The 20,323-nt window shown below is 36.5% G+C and overlaps 1 protein-coding gene across 1 annotated transcript; it reads right to left on the minus strand.

Moving 5' to 3' along the window:
• Window positions 1-1,467: 1,467 nt before the first annotated feature.
• On the minus strand, window positions 1,468-4,632 carry LOC147859257 (protein SHOU4-like). The gene is made up of 4 exons (XM_087326119.1): window positions 3,609-4,632; window positions 3,225-3,383; window positions 2,813-3,024; window positions 1,468-2,134 (listed from the first exon to the last, which is right to left on the minus strand). The coding sequence occupies exons 1-4, from the start codon at window positions 4,596-4,598 to the stop codon at window positions 1,942-1,944; spliced, it is 1,554 nt and encodes a 517-aa protein (XP_087182245.1). The 5' UTR covers window positions 4,599-4,632; the 3' UTR covers window positions 1,468-1,941.
• Between the last annotated feature and the right edge of the window lie 15,691 nt (window positions 4,633-20,323).

The following is a 20,323-nucleotide window of genomic DNA, read 5'->3' on the forward strand; positions in this document are numbered from 1 at the left end:
TTTGAATGTCTATTTGAATGTGAATAGTTGCAAATGGTGGATTTGTATCATATTCATATGGTGTGTGTGTGTGTGTGTGTGCTTAGCCAAAACCTGCTATATATTATTTGACCTTGTTCACACTACGAAAGAAGAAAAACAAACATTGGTCATTTGTGGCTCATTTATAGTTTGTAGTCATACATAAGTGCATGTTTCGACATGTTAAATACATGGGAATAGTAGATTAGATTCACTATTTACCTTTATATGGCAGGTGTATCTTCCTCGAAAACAAAATTAGGGCAACGGCTTCTGAAAAAATTAAAAACACATATATTGGCCTTATCTAGATGATTATGCGATGTAATAGCATTTGAATTTTGAATGACTAAAAATGGATGTGATGTTTATTCCCGTATTCCACAATATAAACTAGCTTTAAGGTATGGTAGCTCAATGAGATCCTTGTAAATATTCATTCACGTTCCTTCTTGTTATAAAGTTTTCTTGTAGGTGTACTCGTGAACTACCATGTGGTTTTAGCACTTCATCAAGTTCAACTATGACCTAAAGCCACCACATCAAGTTTAAGCATGGCTTACGTGGAATTTGCAAGGGACAACTATGTTTAAGAAACTTAATTCATTATTGAATATTCAAATCATACATGACCTAAATCTTTATTGGCATGATTACACCATCTTGTGTTCTTTTGACATCATTACACATGATTTGAACAAGGGGCGTCTTGATGGAAGTCCTCGACCATTTTCAGTTTATAGTTGAATTAAAGGGTGGTCATCATGTAGACCTTTACAAATTCACGAATGAACTAACCAATCTTGCAAAAATGGCCATGTTCGCACAATAGAACAACAAAACAATCAGTAGAACAAGTTATCATGGCAGTTAATATTATCATGGAAATATTGACATTCAAAACTCATTATCAATGCCATTGCTTTTTTCGCAAAACTTTGATGCAATCGACATAGGTTGCAAGCTAAACCCCAAAAAATGTGGATATGGAGTCAAAAGTGATACCACATGTATTGTGTCCAAGAAGGTATCACAATATATCCAAAAAGATGAGAATCATGTTAACACCTACAAACAAGAAGTCAAATGGTGAGATTTCAAAGGGAAGAGCAAATGGAACCATGGCATGGATTCTCAGGTGGATGAGGAGCTAAGTGGGCATAATGAGAAGGTGGATGAACATGGAAAAGTATTTTTCCTCCCCCAATATAATAGTGTCTAAGCTTTAGTAACAATGACACAAATACATGAAGCCTTATACTACCATAACAATCAGGTGCACATTGTCAAATTCATCAAGATGGACCATAATGATTAAAGCCAAGGTACTATTTAACAATTCCTTACACTGGTTCATGAATTACGAGAAAAGCACATGGAGTGAGATGCCATCCAAATCTACATTATTTCTGGTATATAACTGTAAGAAGATTAGGAACCAGGAAATGAACAATGTCAAGTAGTCCTTACATTGAAAAACATCATCGGAAGTACAAAAACAACTTCTTGGGTTGTACAGATACTCGTACAGTTTAGATACCACAAATTAGGGTTTACCAAAGAGATGCTGTTTGGCATCTTCATAGTGAAATAGGCATCATTCTTTTTCACCCAAGGTACAATGTGAAGGTTTAGCTATTTCAAAGTATGAACAATGGCTTACAAAGTGCCCTTCGCCAATCCGGTCAAGCCAGTATATATATATATATATACATGATTATGTAGTGGCAAGAAATGTTTTCAAAATGGGCCCCAACTCACCATCTCAGGTTAACAAGGTCACAACTCAATGGATGTTGTAGTTGTTTGTCATTCATCTCAAACATGTATATATATGCATTTTTACCTCAAAGAGATCACAAGTAATAAACGCGGTCTGCCACGAATCAATTGACCTGATAGAAATGCTTGAAAATACGGTCAAACTGGAATTACATTAGCTTTTGGATCTTCTTCACAGACCAAAATGACACCATCTAGGATTGTGGGAAGTAAGAATCTCTTCCACTGGCAACCAGTAGAAATGGGTTGCGAGGGAGCCACAATCATAAGCACATCATCAGACCTTTGAACGACACCCATCACAGTAACTGTGCTCCCTTCTTTTATGTACCTAATAGGTCAAGCAGATAATAATCTCCATTTTAGTTGCAAGGTGAAATTTGTTTCGAGAAAAATCTTGTACCATGGTCGAGCTAGTTAATATGAAATGCATCAAGTTCATTTTCATTAGCCTTGCCTTTTCAAGGGCAATGCTATTCGTTTCGAGAAAAATCTTGTACCACGGTTGAATAAGTTAATATGAAATGCATCAAGTTTGTTTTCGTTAACATTGCCTTTTCAAGGGCAATGCTATTTGTTCTGAGAAAAATCTTGTACCATGGTCGAATTAGTTAATATGTTATGCATCAAGTTCATTTTCGTTAGCATTTCCTTTTCAAGGGTAATGCTACTACTTTTCAGTGTTTGCAGAAAGATGCCAATGTCAATGGTATAACAAACGCCATTATTTTAGAAGCTAACAATTGGTGTGCATGATTTGAAAACTACAATTTATCTTTTAGGTTCTTAATAGGGAAAAACCCGCTGCTAGAGACTTGAGCCTGACAACATTAGCAAAGCACAAGCTTTACCAGTACTTAAAGTCAATTTGCTTTCAGGTAAAATTTTACAAAGATTACATAACATCATAAAATTGATACTGCTGGAGCAATAACTAAACCTAAAGCGATCTTACATCAATAGATTGAAACTAACATTGATGTTCCTACAAGGAAGACAACAAACTTACCCTTCCTTTAACCTCATCACTCTATCATCTCGAGAGAGGTTCCGATCCGCGAGCCATTGCAAGAAATTCGCAGGAAGTTCTTGGTTCTTCTTGTTCGTGTCCAAGATGATACTTTCTTTGACATAAGGGGACACACTTGCACCATGACCAACTTTAACCAATGCTCTCAAACCCGATTGGTAATCCGAGATGTAGAAATCAACAGCATAGTGCTGTGTCAATCAACATCATCCATATGATGCAAATAATATACATATCCTTCTAGATGCCTTTGCCTCCATCTTAAATCCAAATCTTTAATTTAATCTTAAATCTAATGTTGAATTTAATCTTAAATCTACTAACAAGTCTAATCTTAGATCAAATCTCAAATCTATTTTACATTTATCATTTTTATTAGCAATTTACTCACCTCCAAATATCTCAACCCCCATGTGAATACACAATGTTTTGGCCTCGCTGGTTTTGCATTGAAATTACTCCGGTATTCATAGAGTCCAGTTGATGTATACACACACCTATTCACCTTCTGATAAGATGTCTCAAGAGGAATACTCCCACATGTAATCACCTACAAGGAAGCAATAAAATTTATGAATCAATGAAAAATGCATAAATCGAAGAAATGGTTGAAATGCCCATGTTTCAATGAATCACATCTAAGATTACAAGTTAAAAATCCTGATTTTTCAAGGGATGTAATGTCGGTTTTCCCATTAGCAGTAGGAACTGAATTCTTGATTAAAACTAGATAATAACAACCCATCCATAATGAGAGACAGACAGAGAGACTTACACCAGTAATTTTAACATATTGTCCTTCTTTAGCTTGACCCAATCCTGAGTCGGGATATCGGGCGACAAACCCCAAGCCTGACCCTTGACCAATCAACATGTGCAATGCCAGCACTGCAACTAGGGCAATAAAGAGAGAAGCCACAACAATCAACAAAATCGCATTCTGAACAGCCCCCCATATAAACCCACCAGCCACAAAACCCATGAGGAAAAGTGGAATGATTGTCCACAGAATTATCCGTGGGAAACTCGTCCGGAACGCAATTTTCCCATGAGTGGGGATTTTGGTGATGGCTTGATTAGATGCAAATTTTGAAGAGATGCCACCTTCAGTGTAAATGGGGCCAGATAATTTCCTTGAAGAAGAAGGAATTCCTCCGGTTGAAGAAAGAGGTCCGGAGGTGATAAGACCAGTGGTAGGAAGATTGGGTGGTACAGGGCCAGAACTTTGTCTAGATAGAGGGCCTGACATTTTCCTAGGATTAGAGATAGGCTTACAGTTAGGGTTAGGGAAAATGCTACCATTAGTGTTGGGGTTAGGCTTACTGTTAGTGTTCAGGCTGCCGACATTAATGTTAACGTTGGAGGTAGAATTAGGGATAGTGTTGGTACTGGTAGGAAAGTTAGGGTTATAAAAAGGGTTTCCATTGTCTCCAATTCTAGAGAGGGGTCCGGAATGGGAAGTGAATGAGCCTGTTCTTCCATGGATGATTGGGCCGGATTTCCTCGGTTTCATGGGGAAATCGACAGCAATGTCGAACATTTTGCCGAGCTCCCCAGATTTCTTGATGTCTCCACCAGTGTAAGGGATGACTAAGGAAGAATAAGGAGAGGAGGAGTGAGGTAGCATGGTGGGTGCCTCTGGTTTTTCCTTGTTACAGTGATCAGGAGCTCCAGAGACGTATAGGCCATTGCTTAGCTGGTGATGAGAGACAACTCTGTCACGGTGGTGGTGATGGTGATGGTGATGGTGGTTAGGTGTAGCCATGGAAGTAATGGAGAAAGGAAGGAAGGATGGATGGATGGATGAATGAATGAATGAATGAAGGGTTGGATGAAGAATTTGAACCTGCAGGGGGAAGAAGTGAAGGAGAAGGAGATGGAGATTGAATGGAAAGTTTGTTCTGTTTTTGTCTGAGAGGAGGGAAGGAAGGAAGGAAGGGAAAGAAGGAAATATGTACATATATACATACACACATTATTACATATACATCATATATGTATATGTATATGTATATGTATATGTATATGTCTATGTATATGTCTATGTGTATGTGTATGTGTATGTGTATGTGTATGTGTATGTGTATGTGTATGTGTATGTGTATGTGTATGTGTATGTGTATGTGTATGTGTATGTGTATGTGTATGTGTATGTGTATGTGTATGTGTATGTGTATGTGTATGTGTATGTGTATGTGTATGTGTATGTGTATGTGTATGTGTATGTGTATGTGTATGTGTATGTGTATGTGTATGTGTATGTGTATGTGTATGTGTATGTGTATGTGTATGTGTATGTGTATGTGTATGTGTATATGTATATATATATGTATGTATGTATGTATGTATGTGTAGGAAATAAGAAGGGTGAGATTGAGAGGTAGTGGAGGGAAATGGGAGGGAATTTCTTGTGGAATTTGTATGTATGTAGGAGGAGAAGGTTTGGTTCTTCTTCCTTTTTTGTTGTTGATAATTTCATTTTCTTCCCCTTTTTCGGTTGACATGGGGGATAGAGAAGAAGTGGAAAAAGAGGAGAGTAGAAGGGAAGGAGAAGGGAAGGAGGAGATCAAGAGAATGTAGACACGAGGATCCCTTCGGTGCGTTACCAATTGGGTTGGATCATGGAAGAGGGGAGGAACAAGGATGGGAAGGGAACAAGGGCAAGGGCAAGGACTAGGACTAGGACTACGAATAGGAGTAGGTATGGGATTGGGAGTAGGACTACGTCTAGGACTAGGTCTCGGACTGAGAGAAGGATTAGGTCTCGGACTGGGAGAAGGACTATGTCTGAGATTGGGAGAAGGACTAGGTCCGAGACGAGGAGAAGGACTATGTCAGGGACTGGGAGTAGGAGTAGGTTTGGGACTGGGCGTTGGTTTGAAGATGTGATTTTGTTTTGGGACGAAGCACAAAGGAGGAAAAAGAGAGAGAGGTCAAGGAGATGGGGGGTGGCATGCATGAGCAGAGAAAAAATGTGGAAAAGAGTTCCGTCGGCAGGGACACAACACTTCAACAAACCTGTTAGGAGTTTATTACTAATCAATAGACCAAATGAAAATAAAAAAAAGGTGAATAGGTTGGATAGAAGAACTTGTTCCTCTCAACCAACCCTACCAATGACGTCACATACCGACGGATATTAGGATGACTAATACCTTTGAATAGTTAATACGATTATCATGACGAAAGCCTAGCCCCTATTATTGGTGTCTCAAGACTTTAGCCTTCGGACCTGGTGTGTTATAGGAGGATAACTAGGCCTCATATTTATACTTCTTCTTAGGCCCCTTGAATAGATGTGCTTTTTCTAAAAACTCTTCATTCATAGGTTGTGAAGATCATGATAGTGCATGCACCTATCATTCTTTCTATCCAATCACATAAGTCCTTTTTATGACATTAATGAACATACCCTTCACTTATCTTTTTGTAAATTTAGTGACCTACACTCATCTAAGTTATGTGTGCATAACAAAAAACCCTTGAAAGATTTATCCTTTAACTCTTATCTCTCATTGGCTTCTTTCCAAACATGCATCCCGACACACCCTAATCTGGTTATCAAGTGATGAGTAGGAAAAACGGCAAGGGCAAGAAAACAAAAACTTACGGAATTTTGTCAAAGTGTGTGAGTTCTATTTGGTACGAGAACACTTCAGCAAACCAAAATTTCGTGTTCACAAAATGTGATGTGGGATTGTTTCTTTGGCTCGTCATAATCATCATGATATGGAATAACCCTAGATAGAGTTAGGAAAAAGTAAATTCTTAGGGTTGGGCTAAACCAATTTGTGGTGTGAAACTACAACTTAATTGTTATGGTTTGATTCAATTCAAGTTTTAAAGTTCTTTATCAACTTAATGGTTTAATGACTTAAGGATTCCATGGGATATTTTTGAAAGATTTAATAAATATAAATTACCTTGATGTATTATGAAGTTTTAACTGTGTGGCCTAACAATTCTCTTAAGTTTTAGATTTCTTTAGAGTTTTTAAAAAATGTCCCTTTATTGAAAAGTTGAAAATTTGAGTGCATAGTCAGTCACCAATCATTCAGTTTGAGCTGAAACCACGTCTTAACATGTTGTAGATCTCCGGCAACATTTCCTCAAATATTTGGGTTTAGGAGTTTCGAGATTTAGTTTTAGTTTCAAAATTTGTAAATGCTTTGTTTTGAAACAGTTGGAGTTTTGAGACACCCAAACCAAACTAGATTGTTGCTAATTACTATTTAGAGTTTGGCATTCCAATAAACATAGATTAAAAAACAATTAGGGGAAAAAGAGATTAGGGAGTGAGAAGAAGGAAAGGAGAATATCGTTGATATTAGGGAAGGGGGTGTTCAAAAAAATTGCAAATATATATATAATGTGTAGCTTAAAGTTCTCATTCATGCACACAAATTTTGGCCTTGAGATATGTAGCGTATCCACGACAGATGTTTAGCAATTAGTAATAGAAATGATTGAAACACTTGGGTAGAATATGAAAGATAGATACAAAATCCCATTGGTGTTCCAAACCACCAAACATGGCCTAGCATGATACTTTGGGGTGTCTGCAAGACTATGGATCCAAAATACACGAGATCCTTGCCACACTAGCAAAGTCTCAGCAAAGTCTCCAATATTCTATGCGAAAGGGAGGTAGCTAGTTCTTTCATATAGTTGAGCTATATCAATCACCATGTGTCCCAACCCATCAGCGTTTGCCTCCAAGTCCTAGGATATGATGTTTCCAATTATCCTACATTTAAATCCATTAAAAATAGCCTTCAATAGTGGTTATTAATGTTATGCTAGTAAAGTTAGTTGCTCTTTTTCATTGATAAGTGTGTTAAATAAATGGTAATGAAAATGAGAAATACACAACTTCTCCTTAAGTGTAGTTAGGTGAAAGACAAACAATATAGAATCACCATGGCCAACACTTACTCAAATATCTTGCAACACTATGAAGGATGAAGCCATCACTAATTCTTTGCGTCTTTGGAGAAGACCTTCTTACTTGCACAATTGAAAGAATGGGCACATTTCAATACCACAAACAACAATAGAAGTCAAACAAAAGACATGAAGAGAATAAACCCATTATTGCAAACAACCACTCAATAATTATTAAAGTTAAGCAAAAAGATTTGATGATGAAGCAACATAAAGTAGCATAGCACTTGCTATGACCAACGCAATAACTAGATGTTATAATACATTCAAATCGTAGAGTTGGAAAAAAGGAGGATTAACTCAATTGTGGGGGGAAAGGGTGTATGTTATATTTTGCAAGAAGCATGGTAAAAATACTAAATCAAGAATTGAGAGGGTTGTTGCTCTCATGGAAGGCATGTGTTTTGTAGCTTCTAATGTATCTGAAGATACTTCCAACGTTTCATATTGAGCTCATATATTCGTAATAAGATAATACCATAGAGCAATGATTGTCTCCTTTGGTTGACTTTCTTCTCTTGCAAGACCTACTTTGCATCTAGATTTCCAAATGTTCCATAGCATGATAGAGGCTATGGTGGGCATGGAGAATGTTAATCATTGCATAGATAGAGATCTTAGACGAAGAAAGCAATGTCGTGGATTGTAGTCTAATTTGGTAAAATTATGTGTCGATTGGATTTTTAAATAGCATCAAGATACATCATGAATCCATTCTCGTCAACACCTTGATTACATACATCCTCTGTGTCTCAATGCTCTTATTCACTCTCCTTTCATTTTTTGTTTCCCCTTCCTTTGTAGAGAAACAACAAACTTTTTTCAACGAGGCTTCTTCCTACTCCTTAAAGACTTTGTTGCCTTCTACACTCGTGTGATGGGTGTTAGGATTTGAACAATAAACTTCCACATAATAGATTATAGCTTCATGCATCAAGAAATTTAAGGGAATCTCATGATTACTTTTTGAATAACTACCTCCATAGTTTAGGTTTCTGAAATAACTAGGCATCTCCAAATGGAAAATATATATAAGCTATAGATTTTCATCAATTACATTTGTTGAAGTATATTTTAAAGTTTCAATTACAAACAACTTTGAAGTGAAAATTCTTTATGGATTTCCTACAAAGTTTATGAATGTTTTTTGTTCCCATATTTTTACTTGGGTTTCCAAGGGCCGAGTTAGGTGTTGCACATTTGAACTACTATGTTTATTCCACATCAAAAGATGAGCAAGTAGTTATGATAGACAATGACAATAGTTTAGGTTTCTGAAATAACTAGGCATCTCCAAATGGAAAATATATATAAGCTATAGATTTTCATCAATTACATTTGTTGAAGTATATTTTAAAGTTTCAATTACAAACAACTTTGAAGTGAAAATTCTTTATGGATTTCCTACAAAGTTTATGAATGTTTTTTGTTCCCATATTTTTACTTGGGTTTCCAAGGGCCGAGTTAGGTGTTGCACATTTGAACTACTATGTTTATTCCACATCAAAAGATGAGCAAGTAGTTATGATAGACAATGACAATATAGTTAATGTTTGCATAAATGACCTTTTGTCTAGGTTGATGATCCTAGACAAAAAGAAGTTTTCCTTGTTTTTTGCCATAGTCAATGAGTGTTGCTATAGATACTTATAAATACACAATATATGTTTGAATGCGGCATAAGTGTATAGGGAATGCCTCACTCAAGGTCATTCATTTTCCATTATGATGCATCAATGATGAACTCGCACATTAATATTTCATAAAGAGGAAGCAGGCTAGCCAATCGTTGGATTTGATTCGCACAACAAGAAAATTGTTGCTAGACACAAGTTTACATCAAGAATTGGTCATTTTTTAGTGGATTGGAAAATGAGAAACGTGATATATCACACCAAGTCAAATGCCCCTAGTTGTTGGCATGCAACTCTATGAATCAATTATTTGTACCAAATGTATTTATAGGACTTACACATTAAGAATAGAATAACTCTTTAGGAGACCATGTGTTCTTGTTAGGCACCTTGTTTAAAATGTTACTAGCAATGCCAAAATTTAAGGAGTTACCCTAGAAGCATAGTGAAAATGAAAGGAAACTAAAATCCAAAAAAGATAGAAGAATCTATTTGTTGTTTCATTTTAAAATACACATGTAAAGGCAAAATTTTAAGCAATCCTAAAACGAAAAGAGGGTGAAGGAAAATGACCAAAAAGTGTATGGATTGAAAGACGAAGGGTTTTAAATTCTAATCCAAATGAAACCTCTCTACAAAAAAAACTAGAAATTTTATCAATCTAATTATGTCTAGATTATCACTAAGCAAGTTTGGAACACCTATCAATAAGAAGCCTTGTGCAACCTAAAGAGAGAGCCAAAATGTCCACAAATATGAAAAGGGACATAATTATAGGTTATGAAATGTATAATAGGATGAAAATATAAGCAAAAGGGACATAATCTCTCACTAATCTCTTGTGCTCTCTCTCAACCAATCTTATGTTAACTCTTTTTATGTTCAAACTTAAGTACTTAAGTTCCACCCCTTGTAAGTGTGGTTTGTGAAATAAAAGAGATATTGTTTGCTAGCCTTTACACTTGATTTCTTGTGTTCTCCTTGTTTTGAGTGATTAGGCATGAGTAAAGCTGTAATTTGGTTAAGCTTTCCATTGTCATTATTTGAGAGAGGTAAATGATTAGATAGTTTGCTTAGATAGCATATGAGACCTTGTTAGACACACTTGGGAGTGGTTGCCACCGACTTCTTACCGCCTCACTTGCAAAACAATGCACATTCCTCACATATGGATCCCTTTTAAGGTTTCTAAGGGGAAATGTATTCATTGTCAGTCTCTGACACTTTTTGTCAGACTATGAGTCATCCTCAATGGATATGAGTAATTCAGCCCATCAAAACTTTATTTCATAGTGTCAAAAGATTAGTGATTACCATAACAACAATGTATCTCATTACCAAACAAAAGTATGTTCATGAATACTCTTGCAAATACATTTTGTCAATTGGTATCAGATGTGTACACTTTTATGATGGTTTTGACTAGGTGAGAAGGTAAGTTAATGTCAATAATGGATTGCATAGAATTGGTAGCATAAGTAATTTGTCACTAAAAGCGGTATTCATCAAATTTGAAACAAGAGTTGCGGAAACGAACATTTATTACTTATACAAGGTTTCACTAATGGATCTTTATGACCATCTTATGAGTTTTGAATCTTGATTAATCCTAGTTTTTCATATTTTTTCACAAATGTGGGTCCCTTTTTTCATAAAATTGTGTCAGAACACTAGTTAAACAATCAAACATCACCTTTACCACAACATAATGAAAGGCATCACCAAGGTACACGTTGCTTAATGGGTGCAATATAATGATCATGCAACCAAATATGTACCATGTCAATGATCCCTCTTAGGTTGAACATCATAAAATAGAATAGCGAAATCATAATATGGCATGAAACTACCCTCCCTCCAAGTTTCTCTACATACTCGTCATTGGATAATGACAATTATAGAGCAAACTATAAAACAAGGATTTCCAAATGATTGGCTTATGAATTGGATTAAACCAATATTTAAAGCTGGAGATAAGAATCAAGTATCAAATTATCGTACAATAATGGTGAGCTTAACTATTGCTAAATTATATTGCACTATTATGGAGAAAAAGATAAGCACATGGGTTGAAAGTACAAGCAAAAGAGCACTTGGGCAAGCAGGATTTAGACCAAAACACTCCACCGTGGATCATTTGGTCACGTTGAGGGTAATCATGGAAGAGAGTTGACTACAAGGAAAAACACTTTATTGTTGTTTTGTTGATTTCAAGAATGCTTTTGATACCGTACCACGAAGTGAGCTTTGGAATAGAATGGTAGAGATTGACATGGCATTAGAGTACCGAGTTACTATTGCACGCCTATATGAACAAGTTAAATGCCAACTAAAAATGGATAGTGGATTTTCAAAGCAATTTTTAAGTAACATGGGGGTCAAGCAAGGATGTCCACTATCACCCACACTCTTTCACTTTTGTATTGATAAATTAGAAGAAGAGGTGAATAAGGTTGCAAGAGAAGAAGGATTGAATGCCCCCAAATTGATGCAACATGTTATCTTATTGCTTCTATATGCAGATGATGTGGTACTCTTCTCATATGATGTTGATAGTATGCAACATTTACTTGGGGTATTAGAATAATTTTTCCATAGTAGTAGAGTAGCAGTGAATGTGGAGAAAACAAAAATGATGGTAGTGCAAACCATCCAACCTCATCATTACCCTATGATCACATATAGAGGGGAACATATACAATTTGTTCGAAGCTTTAAATATCTTGGTATTGATGTACCAACCACAAATAAATAGAGGGCATGCTTTGATTCTAGGCTCCAAGACAGTTGGAAATCGTATTACGTTTTGGAGAACCAATGCAACCAAAGTGATACTTGTGGATGGGAAGTAAAACTAATGTTGTTCAATGCCATGGAGTAAAAGTATGGGTTGGAACCATCTCTCTTAATGCATGGAATGAGATTGAGAAAATTCAAAAGATGTTTTTAAGGAGGCAATTAGGAGTTAAATGCAAATATGTAGCAATGCTAAATTCAATGAAAGGGCCCAGAAACTACATGTTGAGATTGTTATGACAGGTTTGGATGGCCATTCTTTCATCAGGAGTTCATTAGTGGATATGTATGCTACATGTGGGCTACTTGTTGAGGCGCAGAAGATATTTAATTTATTGCCTCTTAGAAATGTTATTTCATGGACAACCCTCATCTAAGGTTATGCTGAATATGGGCTCATCATTGAAGCTTTAGAATGCTTAGAAAATATGCTTTTCGATGGCATATTACCTAATGCAATCACTTATGCATGTGCATTTAAAGCTTGCAACAACATTTCAGCTTTGAGCAAAGGCCATGAACTATATATTTAGATTACCAAAGAGGGGTTTCCATACGACATAAATGGCTCTCCAACATGCATAGATGAAGATGTGAGAGTACTTACAAATACAATCATTGACATGTATTGAAAATGTGGGATCATGGCAAATGCTCATAAGGTCACAAACCAAAGATGCATAGGTCCATATTACATGATGTTCCTTAAGGTTCTTTCTGTCTACAGACATGGAGGTCTTGTCAGCATCGGAGAGAGGTGCTTTAAAGCTATGAAAAAATATGGTCTCTCTCCAACACTAGAGCATTACAATTGTGTGATCAACCTATTCGCTCGTTCTGGGCAACTTGATGAAGCCATTGCAATGTTAGAGACAATGCCATTTCAACCCAAAAAAAGAAAAGGAAAGTAAAGGGGGGACACTTTATATAGATCTGTTGTGCAATGTTATATGAAAGCATTGGGTATATACATTGGAATAGCATAAGTACTAGCTATCCTCATACTTAACATCTTGCCATCCAACAAGGACATTTGATGATTACTTGAAATCCAACCTATTTTGTAGGTTGTCGATGATATGCCTTTTTTTAAAACTAATGGAAGGAAAAAGAGAGAGAGTTAAATGCACTACCTCTTACCAGGTTATGCTCTTGGAAACAGGTGTTTGACCCATAGAACTATTGGCACTCCAAACAGTATATAAATACATTACAAAAGTCAAGAATATGCCGAATCGTCGATTACCACATCTTGCTTGGAATGTTGGATGTAAGCTTCAAAAGAATCATAAAAGTAAGATTCTCTCATCCGGTTGGGTTGTTGACATAAGGAAATGGTTTAGAAGATGGGGTGTGGATGATCTTTTAGAGCTTTCGGGCAATGTTATGCAGTATGTAATGATTGAGGAAAGGTTGGTGTAATAATTAAGGATGAAGTGGGAAGATGCTAAGAGGACAAAGCTAGAATACTACATTGCAAATGTCAACCTTGAATGTTGGTCTCAATATAAAGCAAGAATGCCTATTGATCGTATCCAACCTTATCTCATTACCAATATGAGTAGTAATGCTCATAGAGCCCTTACACTACTTCGCACTTGACCTCACAAGTTAGGTATTCAAGTTGCACCATGGTATCAAAATGTAACGAACTTGAAGACATGCAAAGTATGCAATGAAGGCATGGTAGAGGATGAATGTCACTTGCTCTTCACATGCTTGACATATACTGCAATTCGTTCAAGATATACTGACATACTAAGAGGGAGCGATAATTTAAGTGCATACTTAAGACACTACCGAGAAGGTTGAACTCATATGTGTATGTTGTATTCACAAATAGAGACTTTGTGCTTTAATGTATGAATACCCCTTCTTAGGAAGGAGACACATATCAAGAACATATGTATACTTTGGTCCCATTTGTCTAAATTGGCCTCTTTATGGACGATAAAAATTCTAATTCCAAATTCTAATACATTCCCAAAGTTGTTCTAAGCTCTCTCTCTTTCTCTCTACACTTTTGACAGGTCCCATAAGTCATGGAAGTATTCACTATCATGCAATAAATGGCTGGATTAATTTGTTGAAAGGGATGAATGACTTTAATATTAGCAACCACAATTATTAAGGATATGTCAATTGTCTCCAACCATAAGAAATCAAACATTCATCCAACTAGAAAATATGTGATATCGATGATAGGTCATCCCATTTAATTATTTTCTTTCACAATAGGTATTAGGTGTTATTCATTGTTAGTGTATATAAGACATAGCGTCAACGAACCAAAAACCACAAATTTTGCCAAACAAACATATCGTGAAAGGGCTCTAAACGTATATAGAGTTATGCATTGTTTGTATAATTTTTTGATTGTTCCTAGCTTAATTTTTGTATCAAAATCTATTATTGCACAATGTGAATGTTTGGCATATAGGAGACGAGATTTTGAGGAAATATGTTCTTGCTAGAATATTGTTGTTTCCCTCAAAGAAACTACAATGATAATGTCAATGCAAGTCATGTGATGGCGATATGATATGGCAAACCTCAACATGATGATCCAAAACTGCTCTTTCCAATTCATTCACATTATAATTTTGTTAGGTGATATTTCTAGAGTCTCGATTCTATAAAGCAAACTGGTCCATTCATTTTGTTTTTCTTCCATTCAATTATAGAGGTTTAGTTCCATGATTGTATTTGAATAAATAGGATGCTTCAACCTCATGGATTTGTAGTTGTTCATTATACGGGTACCATAATTCCCTCTTGCATACGAGTGCGATTGTAATCCTCCATTTTTATATAATGATATAGAATATGGAGTTACTATTCGATATTATTTTTTTCCCAAAAAAACTATTCGATATTTTAATATGCAAGATAAAATCATCAAATAATAAGTGTTCGCAATTAATACTCGCAAAATGAGTAATAAAAGCGACCCCAAACAAGAAGTATGCCCAGTTCATACACAAAATTTGAATGGCTTCCTAATTTACAAATCAAAACATCATATTACTTAGTTTATATTACAAACAAACAGACTATAAATATACGAGTCAACGTAAATGGTGCCCATATCTTTTGTTATGGGGAGGTGACATTTAAATGTATTTTATGACCACATTGCATCCAAGTAGTTTTCTTAATCGATAATGGTCTTGTTGTATGTTTGTCAACAAAGAAATAACTCCTTATTTGATTTTCCAAATATAAAAATGGTCTTCCTAAATTTTTTTGTCTATTGAATACAACTTTTAGTCCATTTGCCAGGATGACCAAGGAATGAAGGATTGCAAGGTAGAATGGGTTTATAGGATGTCAAAAGGTTATAAGTGTATTGTATTGTAAAGTTTGTTATGAGATTGTTGAGTTTTGGCACTTATGTGATTATACTTAAGTCTTAAGAGGTTTCATGCTTTTTTTTTATCCAAAAAATGAGCGACTTTCCCATTAGTTAGGAGAGATTTTTACAATAAGACTATACAAATATATCGGGGAATCACCCCCCTCCCGAGTTCAAGAATATGAGACTACGTACATATCCTCTCGTACTTTCTACTTAATGTAAGTAGGTAGCTAGAGTTATAAACTAGTGGCAATCATTGCCGGCTAGCACGAGCCTGACCCTCTGGCCATCAACGGAGGGAGGGTGGGAGGTGAGTAGGAAACAATTAGCATGGGGATGGTAGTTCCACCTCGGGCCATTTCCTCCTTGCATCACCATCAACGTCTTCCTCCATTTTTGCCAAAAGCTTAAGCGGGTAGTGGCCATAAACCTCGTCCAACTGCCCTCGTAGGAAGTTGATAATCGCGAACCAAATATCCATGATCAATTCCTCTAAGGGTTGTACCAATTCTTGGAAGACCTTTAGGCAGTGTGCTTTCCACACATACCAAAGGGTGAAACATCTAAATCTCCAGGAAACAAAACAAGGGGATGCGGTCTTCAAGCCTCTCTCAAAACATGTATTGACGAGTTTAACTCTTGTGCATTCATAGCACCAACTACCTATGTTCAAGGCATTTGTCCAACTATCAGCCGAGGGATTAATCTAGGCCGCTGCGCTCCATGATGTTGACCCTTCCACTTTGTAGGTAATTATGAGGCGAGTCACCTTGTCCCAGACCATTTGAGCTTGAGGGCAATCCCACAAACAATGTCTCAAAGTCTCAATAGGTGCAAAACCAAGTGGGCAAGCTATCAACTCTCCACGTTTACCAAGTCATTCGCAAACGGGGACCATGTTATGGTCAATTTGCCACCAAAATAACTTGATCTTCTCAGGTATGTGGATACTGGAGACACCAGAGACCCTTCCAAAAGGTACCAAGCACCTCGTCAGGGATGCCCAATGTCTACTATGCATTGCGTAGGGAACCTTCCCGCTGCATTTGTATAGCTCAGCCCATCAAAGAAATGACGTAGTCTTCTGCCATGTTTCCACTTGAAATCTCCTAGGACCCACTCTAGTTTTGTGAGGGGGTGATTACCGTAGACCCACAACTTCCAATGGAGTTCCACCAGGGGGGTTCCAGTTGTTGCTAGCCCATGCAACCATGCGGATCGGGTGCCAGGTGCCACTACTCTGGCTTTGCCCAAGTAATGTGAGAGGTTTCATACATAGTCAATGCACTATACATTTGTTATGTATAAGAATAGGTTTCCCCCTGGTTGATGAAAAGTAGACCAACACCAATGGTGTTCATGTATCTTCTTTGAATCCCTCTCATCTCTCGATCAATCCATTGGTCATTTACTTCTTCATCTCTGACTCACATGCTCATGCCCTCGTCCATACATCCTCTTTCTAGATAGTCCAGTGTCCACCATTTGTCTACCACCATTACATTCTCCACTTTTGATGCCTATGTGTGCTTATTATAAGCTATCAGTGTTGACAGAGTTTCAAATCTCACGATCTTGAGAATTTATTATGAAATTGCAATTATCTTAGTGAGCATGTAGTGTGTTGGTATCATTTATTACAAATACCTAGAAACATTGATATGAATTATCAACAATTTGTGATAATGTTTTATTGCCAAAAGAGTACACTCTCCTTCATGAAAATGGTTGTTGCACACTCAAAATTTTGTGATATCAATATAGCGAATCGAGTGTGTGGATGGTAATGGATCATGGCATGAGCATGATCAAGATGAGGAAGATCACCTTAATGTTAGAACATATGAGCTTCTTTATGATTGGTCTTGATATGTTCGTTCTTGTGACTATTTTCTTCGTTATGACCCATTCAAGCATCTCTACCATGGCTATGCCCTAACATAGTTAAGTTCAAGTTGTTGTACAAATTTGGCTTGGTTAGAGTAGCCTCAAAGAGACAATAATGAAAAATCAATCAATAGTTTTGTACGAGGCGCACAATAGTCATTGAAATATAGTCAATGCTGATTACAATCAATAACTTTGTGATTGATGATAATTAAAATACTTAGCTTTGTGTGAGAACTACAACAACTAGCATTGTAGTTAGTATTAACAGAAACATCAAAGCATGTGAGTATATTTATATTAATGCATGGGTACAAATAGATATTTTCGAAAATACAGATCATGTAACATGTTGGAGACAATGTTACTTACCAAGGGTAATATTTCTATAATAATAACCCATTGTATGATGTAATGCATATTTTAATGAATACTAGCCTTTATGGCACAACTTAGGTTGTTAAATATAGAAAATAGTTTCAATGCCAATGTGCGACAAAAGAAAAAAAGGTTGTTTCATAGCTCTATCTCACTTTAGAAATTAGTGCAATTATACACTTGGGTGTGATGTTTCCTATGCACTCAAATGTGGGTTGGTGGTCTCATTCTTTTTAAAACATTTTGGGACACATTGCATAGTGCTAAACAATTAATTGCACACATGATTATAAGGAAACATGTTATTGTTTCAATGTCCCGTTGTTATAGTATACGAAGCACGAGTAATTATTATATTAAGAAATTTCCTAGGAACCTTGTTGCATGTCGAACTCTCATAAGAATGGATGTTTGTGATTTCAAGAACATGGTAAAGTTTGAAATTTGGCAATAAGTACATATATACGGAAATGATCACTCACTACTTTTCTATGGGCATAACTATTTATAATTCCATTGAGAGGACACTTATCCCTTGCGTTAATAACATGCTTTTCCTTGGGAAATTTCACAATATCCATGACATCGAGGACTTCATTAAAGTTTACATATAAATTCAACATCAACGTTATCTTACCATAATTGGTTTCTAATGTGAATCACACTTTACCCTACCCTCGTTCAAGTTTATCTTGATAAAGTTGGTAAAACATAGATTACGAGGTACTCTTTCTCGCAAATCAAGCCACTAAAAAATAATTTGAAGTGAAAGTGTTGTATTGGATAAGTAAAGCCTAAGGAACCTTAAAAGTGCATCTATGGCACAACCAAATAATGTTTGACCTCTTTGCTAGCATAGTTGTGTAACGAGATATAATCACTACCATATTTCACATATTGCTCAGACACATCTTGAAACCTTAACACCATTTAGATCAAAGAGTCTAATGTTAATAAAATCATTGTGTAGAGTGCCCACATGCAGTAGAATCCATACGACACGCTCTGACGTCCCATAGAATATGGCGGGGGGTTGGCCGCTTGTTGCCATTATGCCAGGTGCAAGGTTCAATCAAGTGGGGAAATATATGTTGGCTATCATGGCGGGCTGCAATTGGCCGATACGAGCATTAGGAGGAGGGGATGACTTTGGTGATAAAAGCACAAGAGGTCCTTTTCTCCTCCAGCAGCAATGTCCACTCTATTCCTCTTAATGACAAATCTCAAGAGGTGTTGGAATTGGTCAGCCCAATAACCCTTTGGATTCTATGGAAACAACGATGTAGGCGAGTCTTCTCCAACCAAACCGCCCATCCAACAAGGTTACTGCAAGAGATATGGAGTGAAATTGTAGCCACGCTGAAGAGCCAATATGATGGCCTTAAAGGTGGCTCCGAGGGAGTTGAAAGACAACACATAACCTTCATCCAACAATGGTCGTCCTCACCCTTTCTTGAGTCAGTGGGCTTCCACATTAGATGGAACTATTGTGTCCCTTTAGGGATTTGTACATAATCGTCTCATTTGTAAAATTTTATAACTAATGGAAGGAGTTTTTTTTTTGGAAAAAAAAAAGAATGTCATGCGACGTGATCCTTTCTCACATAACTTTAAATGGTTAGGTATGTCTATTTTTCTTGATGCTTTAGAGTGTTTATTGGTGCATCATTTGTTATGTTGTTTGGTGGTCATATTAATTTACCCAAGATTGCATTAATAAGGTCATAAGTAGCTCAATAGGACGTTGTAGGTTTGACATAGGTTAGCCATCCGTTAGCCAATTGTTTTGGAGATAGTTGGTGGGTGCTAGCATACGGTTTTTTGTTAATTGAGTGCTTACATGATACAATTTAGGAACAAACCATCTTTATCACAACATCTAGTACCATCCATGTACATCCCATCCATCGAGGCTAACCTGTGGACATAGTTCATGACCTAGTCATAACTAGTCATGGTTTGGATATCAAATCTTGGCGTCATGTTGTTATGTTATCATCGGTTCATGTTGTTCACAAATACTAAAATGGTGTAGTTTACAATCATGAATGGATGGATGTTAACACATGTTGTGCACCAGCATTGAAATGATGTGGTTTAACACACATGCACATTACTCAAATATGTAAACATTGTATATATTATTATGAATCTCCGCTTGGGATAAGAACCAGATAGAGTTCATTCATGCACAAATACATTGAACCTAATCTATATTCTTAGGCAAAGGCATGAGTACCCAATGGTGCCATGTGCTCACACTGTACACATCTCTACATGTCTAGACCTATGTAAACACCTAAATGGAGTCATAAAGGGGGATTCTTTTGCTTATCACTTTCTATTACTTGATCCTAGAGTCAAACTTTTGCATTCAAAGATTTTTACTTCGCATATTTCTACCAATTCCTTTTGCTATCTATTTTCCAAGATTTCTCAACATGCTAATTCTTGAGTTTTGGAAATCCTTACTCTATTCTTATAATTCTACCC

Source organism: Azolla caroliniana, unplaced genomic scaffold (assembly GCF_043228905.1).
Source record: "Azolla caroliniana isolate FFs.n. ecotype wild unplaced genomic scaffold, voAzoCaro1.0.p SCAF_10, whole genome shotgun sequence".
In the NCBI taxonomy this organism is placed as follows: Eukaryota; Viridiplantae; Streptophyta; class Polypodiopsida; order Salviniales; family Salviniaceae; genus Azolla; species Azolla caroliniana.